The sequence below is a fragment of the Monopterus albus genome, unplaced genomic scaffold (genome assembly GCF_001952655.1).
Source record: "Monopterus albus unplaced genomic scaffold, M_albus_1.0 scaffold18.1, whole genome shotgun sequence".
NCBI lineage: Eukaryota > Metazoa > Chordata > Actinopteri > Synbranchiformes > Synbranchidae > Monopterus > Monopterus albus.
Window position 1 is genome coordinate 8,983,130 of NW_018127898.1, and position 16,051 is coordinate 8,999,180.

The 16,051-nt window shown below is 41.0% G+C and overlaps 1 protein-coding gene across 1 annotated transcript in view; it reads right to left on the reverse strand.

Annotated features, from left to right (window-relative positions):
- Positions 1 to 1,044: 1,044 nt before the first annotated feature.
- Positions 1,045 to 16,051, reverse strand: part of cntn3b (contactin 3b) — a 77,039-nt gene continuing 62,032 nt past the window's right edge. The window contains exons 13-23 of the mRNA XM_020592993.1: positions 15,693 to 15,868; positions 12,536 to 12,653; positions 11,571 to 11,729; positions 11,341 to 11,490; positions 9,583 to 9,653; positions 8,956 to 9,190; positions 8,430 to 8,539; positions 6,720 to 6,906; positions 5,489 to 5,601; positions 5,226 to 5,391; positions 1,045 to 4,698 (exon numbers count right to left, since the gene is read on the reverse strand). Coding sequence (XP_020448649.1) covers positions 4,607 to 4,698; positions 5,226 to 5,391; positions 5,489 to 5,601; positions 6,720 to 6,906; positions 8,430 to 8,539; positions 8,956 to 9,190; positions 9,583 to 9,653; positions 11,341 to 11,490; positions 11,571 to 11,729; positions 12,536 to 12,653; positions 15,693 to 15,868 — 1,577 coding nt within the window. The 3' untranslated portion in view covers positions 1,045 to 4,606. The remainder of the gene's footprint in view (positions 4,699 to 5,225; positions 5,392 to 5,488; positions 5,602 to 6,719; positions 6,907 to 8,429; positions 8,540 to 8,955; positions 9,191 to 9,582; positions 9,654 to 11,340; positions 11,491 to 11,570; positions 11,730 to 12,535; positions 12,654 to 15,692; positions 15,869 to 16,051) is intronic.

Consider the following 16,051-nt stretch of genomic DNA (forward strand, 5'->3'; position numbering starts at 1 on the left):
TTACAGAATCATCGATTCAGTTTCCCAAAACCATAAACACAAAATGCTAAATTCTACAGATCTCTAGCAAAAGCAAACATTGCATCGTTGCATGTTTTATCTCTTTCCAAAATGGTTTATCCATCTAGCCAATCTCCACTCTCTAGGCAACAAAATGGATGAACTCCTTCTCGTTAACCGGACTAACTCTGACTTCTCACACTCTGCTGTTCTATGCTTCATGGAGACTTGGCTCAGAAGCTCCATCTCAGACAGATACAAATAGTGGGTTTCCAGGTATACAGAGCAGATTGCGTAACAGAGCTGTCCGGGAAAAGAAGAGGATGCAGAATCTGCTTCTATATAAATGAAGTCTGGTGTAAAGATGTCACAGTGTTAGAAAGAACTTGGGACATGAACTCAGAGACTCTTTTTATCATCTGCAAACTACTTTAGTCTCTGAGAATATTTTCTCAATCGTTCATTCTGGTGGGCGTGTATATTAACACACTACAGCACCTGGCTGAACAGATCTACAGAGTCCTTTTTAAAGTAAAAGGCCACCAAAGAAAAATGGGCCTTGAATTTAGCACAGCAGTGTGTTGTTTCCTGAAAAGAAAGTCAGTTAATGTGAAAGAAGTGTTTAACATTTGGTGCAAATGTTTGATTTTGATAAGTGTTTTTGTAGTTTTGTGTGTGGTTTGGTGCTTCATTTTGCAGGGTGTGTGAGGTGTTTTGCACTTTGGATGTGTGGTCCTATGAACTGTTAAGTGTTTTGAGAAAATGAGTTCTGCTGTTAAAACTATATTAGCAACTGAAAAAAAACTGTAATGCAAACTGCATTAGCTGCTTGTACTTTCAAGGTGCATATTATCCACATCAATTTGCAATAAAATAACCAGATCTGTTGAGACTTGAGGCTACAGAAATTAGAGCTATTAAGACCTGGATTTCTAAATAGAAAGAAAGCTATGTGTTGATCAGTTTGGCAGAAGCATTTGAATGGACCACTGGCTGGAATAAACATTTTTATTAAGTTATAGTTTTAAAAAAGAAAACTCCAACACAAATTCACAAACAATGATTAACATGCACAATTTTAGTATACAAGACAAAACAGTTACTTTTCAATATGAAAATGTAATTCTACATGTCAGTATCTCACAGAGATCATTGATTAATACACCAGTATTAAGGTTGGAGAACACACTATATAAAAGCAATAAAGTTGTCTTTGATGGCCATGTTTAAAAAATATATGCAAGCTATTTACACTACACCAGGAACACTCCTTTCTAGCAACGTTAACCACAGAAACCAATCTAACTGAACCAGGTTCGTGGATATAAAGAGATAACCTATGTTGTTCTGTGATAAATGCATTTCAACCATTCCAGCTGGTGGCTCTGATCACTTCCTTTACTTTCTTTCGATTGTTCTTTGTAGCACTTATTAAAGCACAAGGCCATAAACAATAGTTTTCTTATGAGCATGAGCAGACTTAAGAAACAGGCTAACCTTTGAAAAACTGCCACATATTTAAGCAATGTAAATCAATAACCTGCCATTTACTTATAAGATCACCTTATTTTGATATTAAATGAAATATTAACACCACTTGGATCAAGTATTTGCACACACAAGCTGCGTTCAGGCCCCGTCACACCAGAAGTGGCACAGTAAAATTCATCTGTCTTTGTGAAACGGAAGTTATTAAAGGCTTGGTGGTCTAATTTGTGAACAACTGTGGCTGTTGTGCTAATGGCTAAATACACTGTACAGCTGGGAACATACTAGTTCACAGTGGGTGTCTGAGCTTCCTTTTATTTTCTCTGTGCTGTACCATTAACTTCGCCCCTGGTATTTTGTTCACAGATTGCAAAAGACACTCAAAGCTAAAGAGTTTGCAAACTGTCAGTTAGTAAGCTAACTGTCTCACTTATATATAAAGGGACATGAAGTTCACAGAGATTCTTTAAGAAATTTGTACCACTAAAGCCCAGTTCCTAACATGCTAAAGGACTATGCCTCTGTTGTGGAGTATTCTATACTTTCACAGAAAATATGGTAAAAGTAGATGGAGCAATACAGCTAGTAAGCTACAATAGCTCCTGCCATTTGGTACTCTCTGACTGTTTTCTTAAAGGTAAGCAATGTCATGACAGTTTAATGACAGGTCAACGGCACAAAAAAGTAATCAAAGTAGACGATTGCCAATTGCATCTACCCACAATTATGCCATGAAATTTCAATGTTTTAAATCCTGGTGTGACTGGGTTTTTAGGTGGCTGGAAGGAAAGATACAGTACTGCACGACAGCCCAACAGGGGTTGTGTATGACATATAACTCAAAAGAATAAACCAGGCAATAAATGTCAGGTCACTGCTCCAATTCAAAGTCACAATCTACCACTACACTACAAAAATCTGTGAAAAATTGAGCAAATACACTTAGATCTCTTGCAAAACCATCCAAAACACAACAAAAAAAGAATATCTTTGAAGCTGTCTAATAGGGGTTGAAGCAGTAGAGGGCATTTGAAACATCACTGAGTGTAACACAACAGAACAAGTGCAATAAGAACGTGGCCATCAGTCAATCAAACAGCTGAAATGTGACAGCTGTAATAATTGGACAGGAAAATCAATATCCCATTGACTGCTCTGCAGCAGTCTAATCAACGAGCCCAGAGCTTTATGAAACCAGTCAAGGAGCAGATAGGACAGCCTGATTATGTCGGCTGTTTGGACTTTTTACGAGGCCTCTGGGGTCTGCACACCTGTTCAGACAGCTAAGTGAGGACATCCAGTCACCTTGCATCAGTTCCTTGTGCTTTCATTTGACTTTGTGGTGGGGTGGGGAATAGAGAGTGTAACATACAGACGATGACAGCCTCTGAACTAATGACCGTCCACAGCCCCATGTTCAGCAAAGGCACAGTAATGTGTAGCAGTTCAGTTGACTGTATCCTTCCACATCCACACGAACATTGTCAGGACCCCAGTAATCACACCTTGGCTCTTACTTGGGTGGCTTTTGACAGACTCATCCACATAGTAAAAGCAGGTATTTTATAGTAAAAGTAGTTAGCATGGCAGAGTAGCCATCTTGTCTTGCTAGTGTTCAGTCTGGTATGTGTCCAAAAGACAGAGATGGGGTGTGATAAAATGAGAGCCGTGCCTTTCACTCCACTTCCAGTCATGGTTCCTTCACAGTGGTATTGGTATCAATTATTCTGGTGCCTTAATAGCTCATAGATTATGGATGGAGTCATACAGTTATTATTCCACAAACCATAAATACTGGGAGCAAACATTTCACCATATATTTTAATCCATTGTGGATTTCCTAAAGTTTCCAACCCTTTTTGTCTTAGCTGCTCTGGTGTACTTGTCTCACTAAAAATTTAATCAGCATACCTTTTCCAATAATGGGCTCACTCTACAATCTGGCTCTCCTGTCCTTCGCAATTCACTTCTACAGAAAGAAAATCAAGCAATGTCTCTTCGGCAACATGAACCTTTCTTCAAAGGTATTTGAAAAGGAAAGACAGAAAAAAATCAAACTGAGCTCAAGTGAAGGCACTGTTATCCTATAGTCCACTGCGTACTGAGCCAGCTGGTCATTTGGGGTGTAGATGGTACATGTTATGTGATGTGATATACGTATCTAGAACACAGGTCATCTAAATGTAGAGGAAGAACAGTACACATGGGATCTGCTTGACACAATAACACAACACAGCTCTATTCTCTGCATTTCCGGCTTTTTCTCTAGAGTGAGAGTGTAGAGTTTGATAGTCATTCATTATTTAGAGGAGCATAAGATAGAGAGCAAAATGCCAAGATCTATCAGAGTACTGTAGAGCAGCCTAAAGCTTCGGAGCCTGTGGCTCTCAAACAGACTTAATATTATTTCATTCTGCAGAGATAAGTGGTTTTGAGGCATAGTTGATCAATTTGCTCTGCATCGTTCATATATTTGCAAAGCCTGGTAAAACGTTTAAGTCTACAATGGATGTTTCTTTTGGCAAAAGCTTCAATAAATCTGTATAGGCCTGGTTATTATTTATTGTTTAGCTGATTTTATATAGAATTTGTTTACCTGAACCTATAAGGTTACATTTTGAGATACTGAAAATATGGATACATCCAATGAATATACAGGTTAATGTTTCTGTTGATTTTGCAAAGACAAATTCTTGTGAGTACAAAACATTTTCTTAATAAGGTTAAAGAAACCATAAAGCAAGCAGCCTCTGTCACCTACTTTGGTATGGACTGTAAGTGTAAAATGGGGTTTAAGGCATTAGTATCTCCAAAGATACTAAGAAGATAAGTCATGTAGACATGACAACTTAAAAATGAAGCTGAAGCATGGTGGCACTTATGATGGTGGAAAAAATACCCAAAGATATCATGCATATAAATCATCATGTCTCTATCTGATGGTCCTTTAAAACAAGTGGTGTGGTCCCTTTAAGGTCAGTGCAGTCCAGTCCTTTCCGGTCTCAGTCCTGCCACTGAAACCCGGGCTTTGTGCCAGTCCAGTGGAGGGTTAAAATAGGACAGGCCTACTGAAGAGATGGACAGGGAGGGAGGGTGCTCTGTAGGATCTGATTAGGCATCACCAGACAGAGCAGAGCAGCACGCTGATGAGGACTGTGAAGTTGTACAACGGGCTAAGGCAGCTTGCTCCTGAGCCCCGCGCTCCCATGCCTGCAACCAAAACCAGCAGAGCAGCTCGTGAAGAACCAGAAATACCCCTCCAATCAAAAGAAGAAAACCTGCACCCTGTTGTGCTACCCTCCAAATTTCTGACAAATAATCATGAATCAAAACCCAACTGTGAATTTTTTCCATATCTACATTATTACTGCCTTTCAATAGGAAAGGCTATTTAAGTAGCTTCAGAAGATAAAGTTCCTATCATATCAGAGAGGATAGCAGCAAACTGAGCAATTTTGCACAGCAACAGGATGGAAGCACAGGACTGCTTTATATGCTGCAGCGCTGTGCACACAGTCAACAAGGAATAATAACCCAATGGCAGAGATGGATGACACCACACACGCATCTTTAAAAAGGTTGCTTTTCTTGCACTCGATATAAGTCTATTACGTATGGTTGGAAAAGGATGCAATGAAGCCAAATTAAACGTTCTCTCTGAATTATTGAATTCTCACTCAAGCTTTATCAGTGGTCAAAAAGCTAGTGAACCTAGTGAGGAAGGAAAGAGAACTCACTTAATTTGTGGATGTGGATGGGTTCGCTGCCCACACCTTCGCCGCCCTCACTCATCGCCTTGATGTGAATGAGATAGTTGTCACTGGCTGAGAGGTTGAGCTCCACAGTGGTTTTGTTAGTCCAGATTGTGCTGATGTCATTGTAGCGGTTTCTCTTCAACAGCACCTGAAGCAGGACAGGGCGATGGAGAAAAATGAGCTAATGCAAAAATCATCGTTGATTCTGAAGAGAAACCAGAGCTCTGCAGTGAACTGGGACCTACCAAGTATCCAGTGACCTTTGACTCTGTCTCTGTGGCTAATACAGGATCCCAGTGCAATGTGAGAATGGAGCCAATCATGGTCCATTGTATATTGAGCGGAGCCCGATCTGGAGCTGGAAAAACATTCAGAGGCACATGTATTCAACAAGACATGCATAGCCATTTCCGATTGCTATTTATTTTTGCAATAGCATGCATGTGTATAGAGCAGCAATTTACCATTCCTGGTTTATACAATAGCTTCAATTGGAAAGACTGTGATATAAAACCCTCTCATCATGCTGGGCCTGAATAACAAACTGTGGCTGCAGCAGAACACCCCTGCTAACTGAGACAGAGTGAATTCTACAGTAGCCGTGAGCGCTCAACACAGCTTAAAAAAACACATGAAATTGAACAAAACACAAGCAAATGAAGAAAACATCATCAATTTGACAGCGCTTGTGCAGCATTTAGTGTGGAGAAACCACATTCAAATACAGAAAGATACTGCAAAAACAGAAAACATAATCAAAACAGAAACACACAGCACAGACAGAAAACACAACCAGATTAAAAGAAACAGAAAACAAACACAACCAAATAAACACTGTAGTAGACAAAAAAAAATCCATCACATTTTCTAAATGCTGCACCTGTTATCAAATTAGTAATGATACTTACTTAATTTGTTTGTGTTTTGCCTATCTGCATGTGATGAAGTTAAGATGTGCTGTGATGAACTTCAGAGCCTCCACAGAATTCTCCCAAATAAAACTGTAGCCTCAAGCACTGTATGGCAGCAGTTGCTGCAGGCAAACTCCAACCACAGGAAATGAAACATAGCTCCAACCAAAGGACGATGAGCTGTAATCCTTTTGGTGTCATGAAATATGAGCATGCTGTGGATACAAGTATACTCATATTTCTAAATGTCTGTAGGCTGAAATTGTTTAATTTCAAGGGTCTACCTTGTGTAGCACAATTGTCTAGTTTGGCTTTTGTGCATTATAAAAATCTAAATTGTCACTGCGGCTATGTTCGACTCACCCCACTGGCTCAGCTTTTCTTTGTTTCTTTATGAAGTGAAATGTAAATCACAAGCTCTTTTGTCAGATAACATTTTCTGAGCACAATCCACAAAGCTGAAGAAATGAAATGCCTATCATGTTGAGGACAGTGCGATGTCTGACATGATTCATGAATGACGAGCATTTAGAAATGATTTCAATGCACACGGGGACAGACTCACGTGGTTTCTTTGTGGTGGCGTTGATGGGCGCAGACTGCGGCCCGGGGCCAGCCGTGTTGAAAGCAGCCACGGAGAGGTAGTACACTGTGTTTGCATTCAGCCCCGTGATATTAACCAGTGTGTAGTTTCCAGATATGCGCACTTTGCCGACAGTGTCAGGCTTGGTGTCGTCTTCCCAGTACACAACCTGTTGCAGAGGAAAAACCATCATGATCACGCGAACAAACCTGAAGCCTGAGTCAAATGGTATATTTGACTGCATTATTGAAATTCATATTCCATCATGAAATGTGAAATGCTGTTTGCATCCCAGAAAGGGAGGGAGTGATGAAGAATAATACATTTTTTACTGGTCTACATCCTCTCAGCCACCCTGGTCATATAAACAAGGCATTAGTGGGTCATAGTGTAAGTGACCCAGGAAGAAAAAAAATCCTGATTTTTGTCTGTTTTGCTCAGAGCTCACTTTTGTCTAAAGAAACAGAACATTACAAGTGAATCTTACAAATAGTTGAAAATGATTTGAAAAAAAAAACCCATCTGGGAGAATGTCCTTTGGATAGATAAACAAACTGAGAAGTTGTTGGTAAGTCACAGCAGCTCTGTGGTCACAGAAGACCAGAGAAGACAAATGAAGCTTTCCAAGAGAAAACATTATCATCCCCCCTGTGAAGCTCAGAGGGCTCTCTTATGTTATGGGGTTACTTTGCTGCGTCTGGCACAGGGAGCCTTGAATCTGTGCAGGACACAATGAAATCAGAAGATTACCAAAGGCATCCTGGAGAGGAAACAGAGAGCCCAGTGTCAGAACTTTGTCTCCGTTGCAGGTCTTCGCTCCTCCAACAGGATAATAACCTGAAATATCCATCTAACAGCACCAAGAATTGATGAGACGAAAACAATGGACCGCTCTGAAGTAGTCGGAGTTGGAATATGTATGGAAAGAGCTGAAACTCGCTGGTGGGAGAAGGCACCCGTCAAAGCTGAGAGAATTGGAGCTGTTTGCTCAAGAAGAGTTGAGAAGTGCACAAATCTCAGTGAGAGCTACAGATGTTTGATTGCAGTGACTGCCTCAGAAGGGCGTGGTGTGAAACATTTTTGCCTATGCCATTCTCAAAAGCAACATGTCTGCTCTATTAAATGTGGGATGGAAAACAGTGGATGTCAGTTATTTTTGGCAGTTTTAACTTAATTCAGAGAAAATTGTAGTTTTTCCCTTTTTAAGTGGAAGGACACCGACACTTTTATACAGATCTGTACGTGCAGTCCACAGCTGTGGATCTGTCGGGGGCCCATTGAGATTCAGTGAGAGTTAAATCCACTTCAGGACGGCGTTTGAAGAAATGAGCTCTGTTCTAAAAGGACAATGTGGCCAGTGCTATGGCAACTAGAGAGCTTTGTGCCGAAGGCCAGAGGTGACAGATTGAATAGGGCATGAGGAATGAGGGATTTTATTTTCCTCTTGTGGGTTTGCTGTTGGTGTGCCAATGTGTTGAGGTCTTTTCATGATATTATTACTCTTAAAACAAAGTCTTTGCAGAGATATACAAGAAGATATGGGAGAATATTTTGAGCTAAAAAAGAGACAAACTCATTTACAGAACAATGAAAGGATGGTTAGGTGCTGATAAACAAGCCACAGAGAAAAGGCTCCAATTATCATGTTATTTGAAAAAGAGGAAAATAATTTTTTATTGAGTCATAACATACCTCATATCCAAGCACTCTTTCAGGGATGGCAGGGAGAGCTTCCCAGTTCACTTCAATTTGCGCTGCAGACACACTTCTAGCCTTAACCTTCTTAGGAGCCACACTGGGGACTGCAGAAATAGAGCGCTAGTGAGAATCCCAGAGACTCATCAACCATCACACTCACTAATAGCAATAAGAGCAAAGGCACAGAACAGGCCTGTAGTTTGACTGAAAAGCTATTTCCCTTTCTCTCTTTTAATGGGATCTGTGACTGACATAGGAAAAGACTATCTGTCCAACAAATTCAATTAACAGGATACCTCCCTGACAACACAGTGTGGTAAGTGCCTGCTAGGATTTCCTGTAATCTACCAGCATGATAACTAATATCAAGTTGGCATTCCCAGCTTGAGAAGAGAAGGAACTAACAGCACTGGGAAAAAAGTCATTTCATCATTACTATTCAAGGTGACAGTCGTAAGGACAGAGATTATAGCTTATTTAAGCATCACCCTGGTGCTGGGCTGTGAAGTCTGTCCCGTACCTTCCTCTGCTGAGTACACCATGGCAATAGAGCTGAAGGGCCCCTCCCCTCTGTTGTTGTACGCCCCCACTTTCACGTCAAAAGGCGAGAAGGGAGGGATGGTGTCGTTGCGGAAGACATAACGTGCCACACCCGGCGTGGAGATAACTGCTCGAGTCCATGTGACCGTGCCCACAGGCCTGAAGGCAATGATGTAGCCGAAGCCCTCTCCGTTCTGCAGTTCCTCTGGCACAGGCTGGGAGCGAAACACAAAACTATAGTGATATTAAAACACATACAGACAAAGAAACAGACAGGCCCATCTCTGAGCTGTAGCTCCACAAGGGCTTCTGCGATTAATCACAGCCCCTTTTCTTTGCCGTTGCCACCCAGAACACTCCACAGTCACCTTTTACTTTATCTTTTCCTCTTGCATGGGTATGTAATTGGGGCTAAAGTGCAAAACTCTTTAAAGAGAGTGCCCTCTGTCCCTGCCTTTGGAGGGAGAAATGACACTTGGAAGCTGAGCTGGAGGAGAGGTCTCTTGCTGTAATGTGGGTCGTAAAATTGCTACGTTCAATTCTGCACAATTAAGCAAAACCATTACTCGGCGATGGAGAGAACACTAAAATGTGACAGATAACTTACCTCCCATGTTATCACTAATTCAGACCTTGTGCCGCCTCCGCCCCCGACATCAGTGGGAGCTGTATCAGGAACTGAGAGGTAAAGCCCAGAAGGGAGCAATTAGAACACACTTTACAAAGCCCAATGACAAGCCTCAACTGTACTTGTAGCTTTATGACAAGGCTGCCTGCTGTAGATACCGTCTACACTCTACAAATCCTTCACTGTGTGCAAACACAAACATTTCAGAGAGCAGCGAATTACTGATTTTGCCCAAATGTCACCATGCACAAACTGCAAGCCTAGATTTGTACAGTAACATTTTGCAAATGGCATTTGCACTCAGCTGTTTCTGCACTGCAGTGTGATGACAAAGCTGATAGCGTAGGTGGAGGAGCACTCATGCACTACCTTATAGTATTCCTTAGTAAATGGAGCATCACATTTAATATGTCATATCAGCTAATAGTTGATGTAGTTTTTATGTCTGCTACTCATGTATGGTTGTCTGTTACAGCTGAAGGCCAGCAAAGGAGATCCTGGTATTTACCACAAAGTCTCACCATAATCTGCTTTCATTTCCTGGGAACAACAGGAACCCTGGATTTTTAGCATGCATATGTGCACCTGTGTGTTTGTGAACTGAAGACTATATAATGAAGCAAAAACACCATACCAAACCTAACTAACATTGTTACATTTCTGTGGTAGTTGTATATTCTGACCTTGAAATTCCATTATAAAGATAATATAGCTCCTAAATGTTACTCAGAATCATTCCATTGTTTCAGGCTCTGTGTCATGCTGCCCAGGAAAATGTGATGCCAAGTAAAAGTGAGGGTAAAGCCACTTTTCTGTACAAAACGTAGCTGTTTATATGACATAAAATACGTCTGCAAGCAGGATGTCAGCATGTCAGTCTTTGCTTCACAATTAAGCAAAGACATTGGTCTATTAGCATTCAAAAAAGTGTACAAATCACTTTAATTGGCAGAAGCATGGACACACAAATCTCTCCATCATAAAACCTTTCGCATGCTAAATTTATCCTCTTTCACTTCTCTTAGTGATTTGGCGTCTCACCACAATAAATGCAACTTTGAGTGCAATTACTGCAGAAACCTTAATCCTAATGTTCAGGTTTATTACCCACAAGCGCATGTTACATGCTTTCCTCTGACTTTATCAAAAACCTGTCGCTGTTATACAGCCAGTACAACGTGTGTGCATCTTCACATAGAAAGATGCTGTGAGCATGTTATGCACAGATTAAAAGGCCCAGGTTCGGACCTCTTTATTTATTTCAGTCTCATGACAATACCGTAAGATCAGTCACTATGTAATAGTGTAATGTTTTTCTAAACACCAGACAGGTAAGCCATTATGCAACAATACCAAATGTATGCATTGTAATCATTTGTAACATAGCAGTTGTGCTCAGGATGAGTCATTAACCCCATCAGGACAGCTGTCGTGACATTTTATATTTTCAGCAGAGTAATTCAGTAATTGGCAGTCATTTTTTCCACCTCAAATGCAGTGTAAATGAACTGTCATCTTACTATCACATAGAATTATTACTATGAATGCAAAGCATAATAAAATTAGAATCAACATAGTTTTTATGGTGAATAATCCATTCTTCTATGATTAAAATCTCATTTAATTTATGTTGAGAAACCCCAGAAAACTTGAGAAGTAATTTTATAATCACAAACAAATGTCCATCTTATTGTCTATGCTTTTGGTGCATGCAGTTCAGTGTTTAAATTTACATACTGGCATCCTCTGTCCTGGTCTTGGCTGATGGTGGGCTAGGCTCTCCCAGGCCCACGATATTGCGGGCTACCACCCTGAACTCATACTCCACCCAGGCGTTTAGCCCCACCACTGTGGCAGTCAGCATGTTCCCATTGACCACTTCTGGCACTGCAATGTAGAAATTTGACACTTACAAAATCAGACTACTGCACCACAAAAGGGAGGACGGGGGGAGTGTTTGGGGCTACCTGTGTCAGCAGCCTGCCAGCCTACGGTAAAGGCCGTCCGGGCCTGGATGATGTAGCCGGTGATGGGGCTGCCGTTGTCCCTTCCAGGGGTCCAGGAGAGCTGGGCCGTGCTGTCGGTGATCTCCTCTACTGCTACCTTGTCTGGAGGACCTGGTGGACCTAAATCAGTCAAACAACAGGGAGGGCAAACCTGAGGTTACCACAAATTGCAAGCAGTGCCACCTCATCCAACTCATAAAGTCTTCTGCAACTTGTTACACACAAAGATTACCACACTTCCTATAATTACTGGTGTGGTGTGTGCATGCAGGTGCCAACTGCATGGCATCATTTATTAGAAAAAGAAAGCAGGGCTGCAAGAGGGAGGAGACACCAGTGAGAAAAATAACAGAAGAGTCAGTAGAGAGAGAATGAAAGAGGCGAGTGTTTGTGCCTGTCACACGCTCTGGCTTTACCATGTTGCTGCCGTTTGCTCTACTGCTCCATTATTCAAATATTTTCCATGATATTTTGCCAATGTGTAAATGAACCAATTATAGTCATTTCTGCGATAAACATTGCCTTCTCAAAGCACCTGGGACAGCTATTACAGTTTGTTAAGGGCATGAATACCAATGTAAATCAGCAGAGAAAAGCCTGTACAACGTGCAAGATACACCGAGCACATATCAACGAAGCTGCCTCAGCTGGGCACAGAGTCACACGTGCCAGTGAGTGTGTGTCTGCGTGCCATTTTTACATTTCAGCAGCACATACATTGTAAACAGAATCTAACAGAACTCTTACTGGAGCAGTAGTAATGTTTGCTTTTCTGCACTTTAGAGGAAGTCTCAGGGATTTTTCACATCTTTCTTTGTCAAATTTCTTTGGACAGATGCTTTTATGCCACATTATGGTAAAAATGCTATGTACCATTCATTTAGTAGGGTAAAAAACAAGTGTTAGAATACAACTGGTGCCCTTACCTTTGACAACCAAGATGGCAGAGGTGGACAAGCTCTCCACATCTGTGTCAATAACACAGACATACTTCCCTCCATGGCTCAGCTGGATGTTACGAATCATCAAATCTCCTGATATACTCTAAAAAAATAAACATTATTGTTGAAATGAAGGCAAGTAAGAGATGTAGTTTTTGGCTCTGGGATGTTATAACATTTCTAATGCTTTCCATAATCGCTTCATCCCCAGGCCCCTGATTTTTCCATCTCTTCAAACACAAGCAACAGACATGGCAGATGTATTCTGCACAAACAATGCTATTGGCTGTCCTTCAGGTGCTGCCCAACCAACCGGCCCCCAAACCTCCTGCAAACAGCTAGCAGCTACACACAGGACACACAAGACAAACACGGTACAGTTAATTGGCAAGACAATCCTAATTACTCTGTAATTACATAAACCCCATCAAGATATGAGTATAACGCCCTGTGTAAGGAGCAAATATTATTTTACACAAGCTGCATACATGTGGTGACCACGGACATCACATCAAATATTGTAAACGTTCTCATCTGTTTAAGGATAGTCATATTATTTATAACTGCATGAATGAGACATTGTAAAGGACAAAGCATATGACACTCTATATCTATCTTAATGTGAATAAATCCCATGAAAAAAGCAACAATGCCTTAGTCCAGTTTTCAATTCTTAAAAAAAAAAACCTACACAGTGTGGAGCTCTCAGAAACAAATAATTATAGCATACAGTTTCACTTTCAAGCCTAAATTATTAGGTGAAACAGCTAGGCACCGTAGTGTTTGGGCAAACGTTAATCAAGCAGTAATAAACAGTTCATTTGTTGAGGACTGCGTTCAGCTGCTGATTACACATTTGATAATGACTATAAAGTACAGACAGTGTACAGTAAGTAGGATTCATCAAAAAAAAACTACAGTGGCCATGTTCATCATAATGAAGAAACACATTTTAATTATGGAAAACAATGGAGCTCTGTGGCTCAGGGAAATATGCTATATCAGAGTTTGGCTACAACCACAACACTTACAGCCTTCTATACCATGAACATCTGGACTGTCCCAGATAAAAGTTGGCAGGTATGGGGGAAAGATGTCTTTGGCCATGAATCCAAAATGGTGGGCCTAAATCATACAACAAATTTTGAGCTGCGGTGACCAAAAATATCTTGTGTAAAAATTCTCTGAAATTTGTTTGAAATTTAGACCTCAGTTCTTACATTTCGATATGTTAGTAGTACGGTCCATGTCTGAAAACCAGCTCTATCTGACAGTTACACTAAATTGCAAAGACTGTGCCCATGCACATGCTTCATACTTGTCGATATGACGCTGGTATATATATTTGATGTGCTGTTTCTAAATATAGTTTTTTAAAAGTGCACATTGCTAACTATAGACAAAACTTTGCTTTTTTCATGCAATCCAATATGACAAAAAAATTGCCATCATATAGTCTGGCACAGACTCGAACCACAATATTATTAGATCCATCCTGCATAGTGTGACTGATCAGATTGCTTTCGTGGGCTCTATTCATTGCTGGTTTTCTGGTCTTCTGGTGAGATACTCTGACCATAACAGCATCTAGAATATCATTATCCATTGATTTCATACAGTACAATATCTATGCCATCAACCAGTAAAAAGTAATTTGCTGTGTTGTATTAACACATTTTATCCAGACACTATTAGGATGTTATCATTTTGATTGTGTATGGGATTCTACCTCCTAAAAGTCATCTCTTGGAGTGGCCTGTCACAAAGCTTGTCAGCCTGTGAAAAGGAGTCTGTTGCCTTAGAAATGAGTCCCCTGGAGGAGAGCCAGGTTAAGACCTGCTGCAGTCACAGCAGATTTCATCACTTCCACTGGCTGGTGATCATAGCTCCACTCTGCAACAACTGGGCATGAATGCCCCTGGATCTCCACCTTTCTGTAGCATCCGACAAAGCAGAACCGAGCTGAATGGCACTTCTATGCAGCTACGAGCTAAGGAGACAACCTCTCCTCCTCTTTTTTCTCTCTTCCTCTTCCTTTCATCACCTCTCCTTTCACCTGACAGTTTGTTCAAGCCATTTGCCATTGTCTGATTTTGTCTCCAATGTCAGTCGCCACCTGGCTGACCCGGGAGCTTACGATTGAGAGCAAGGCCTCCTGCCTTGGCAGGAAAGAGGTGATGAAGCAGATTTGCTTTAATTATGTTAATTCATTCATCAGAAGCTGTTGAGTAGGGGGCTGGTAATCTCTTTGGACAGGGGAAACAGATTCCATGAAAAATATATCTCATTATATGCCTAAGCACAGTTCAATGTCATTAGTAATTGCCTTTTACAGTCGTAGAGGTACAGTGTGAATTTGGCTTGTCCATAATACTGTGAAGTCATTCAGATACAAAGTCAGCCTTTAAGATGCGCGTGGCAGTGATCAGAGTGTCGACACTGAATGATAAATAACATGATAAAAAGCAAAAGTGTGGAAGGTACAACTGAACAACTGACTTTGCCCTTCATCAAAACAAATAAAGGGACAAAGCGTCATCACTTACAGTATTATTTCAAGGCGTAACGATTTCAAATGAACATTTACTGGTGCCAGGCCACCCTTGGTGACTGCCAGCCAGCTCATTACTTAATTATTTCGAGGCTCACGATTCATAAATAGGTATGCAAATTCAATTATGGCAGAGGGAGATGATAAGAAAATGTTCTCCCTTGAGGTACGAGAATTAGAAGTCAAAGGGATGAAAAGTATAAAGACTTTATTAACAAAGACCCTCTGTATGATCGAAATGCCATTTCACCAATATAGTTTTAGAAGCATAACACATGGCAGCTCTAACAGCCAATGCAAAAGGTAGGGATCCCATTTAATGACATGACAATGCCATTCACTGAGGCTGTAACAGCATATGAATGAAAGAATGAAACCTATTCGTCATAAATATCTCTATCTTTTTGATATTCTGTCCACAACCACAGGGAAACTTTTCAAATGGACAAGTCTTGGCGTACATTTCTCTGCTTGGTGTCTAAGAAGCCCTCAGCAGGGCACTGGAGCGCACCCTTGCACATCACACAGTATGTCCCAATTAATCCCAGAATAGGCAGAAAGTAGCTGGGTTTAATGGCTGAGATGACTCACCCCGCCCACTCTTTCAAAATGATCACTGTCATGCTGGAAGTCGATGAGCTGGCCGTTGAATGCCCATGAGAAAGAGACATCCAGAGCTGGATCGCAGGCAATCTGGCAGGGTAACACGATGCTCTCGCCAACAATAATCTCCATGTTAGTAGGCCTCATGGTGATTCTGGTGGGCTCTGGCCAGACAACAGATGACAGCGTACGCATGTTAATCTCTCTGCCACAGGAACCTTTAACACCACTGTGACCCCTGCAACCTCCATCCTTCTCCAGTTCTTGGCTAAATCATGTCACCACAATTAAGAATTAAATGAACCATGGATGTGTGTGTGTAGATTTTTTTTTGTCTGATTTTAATA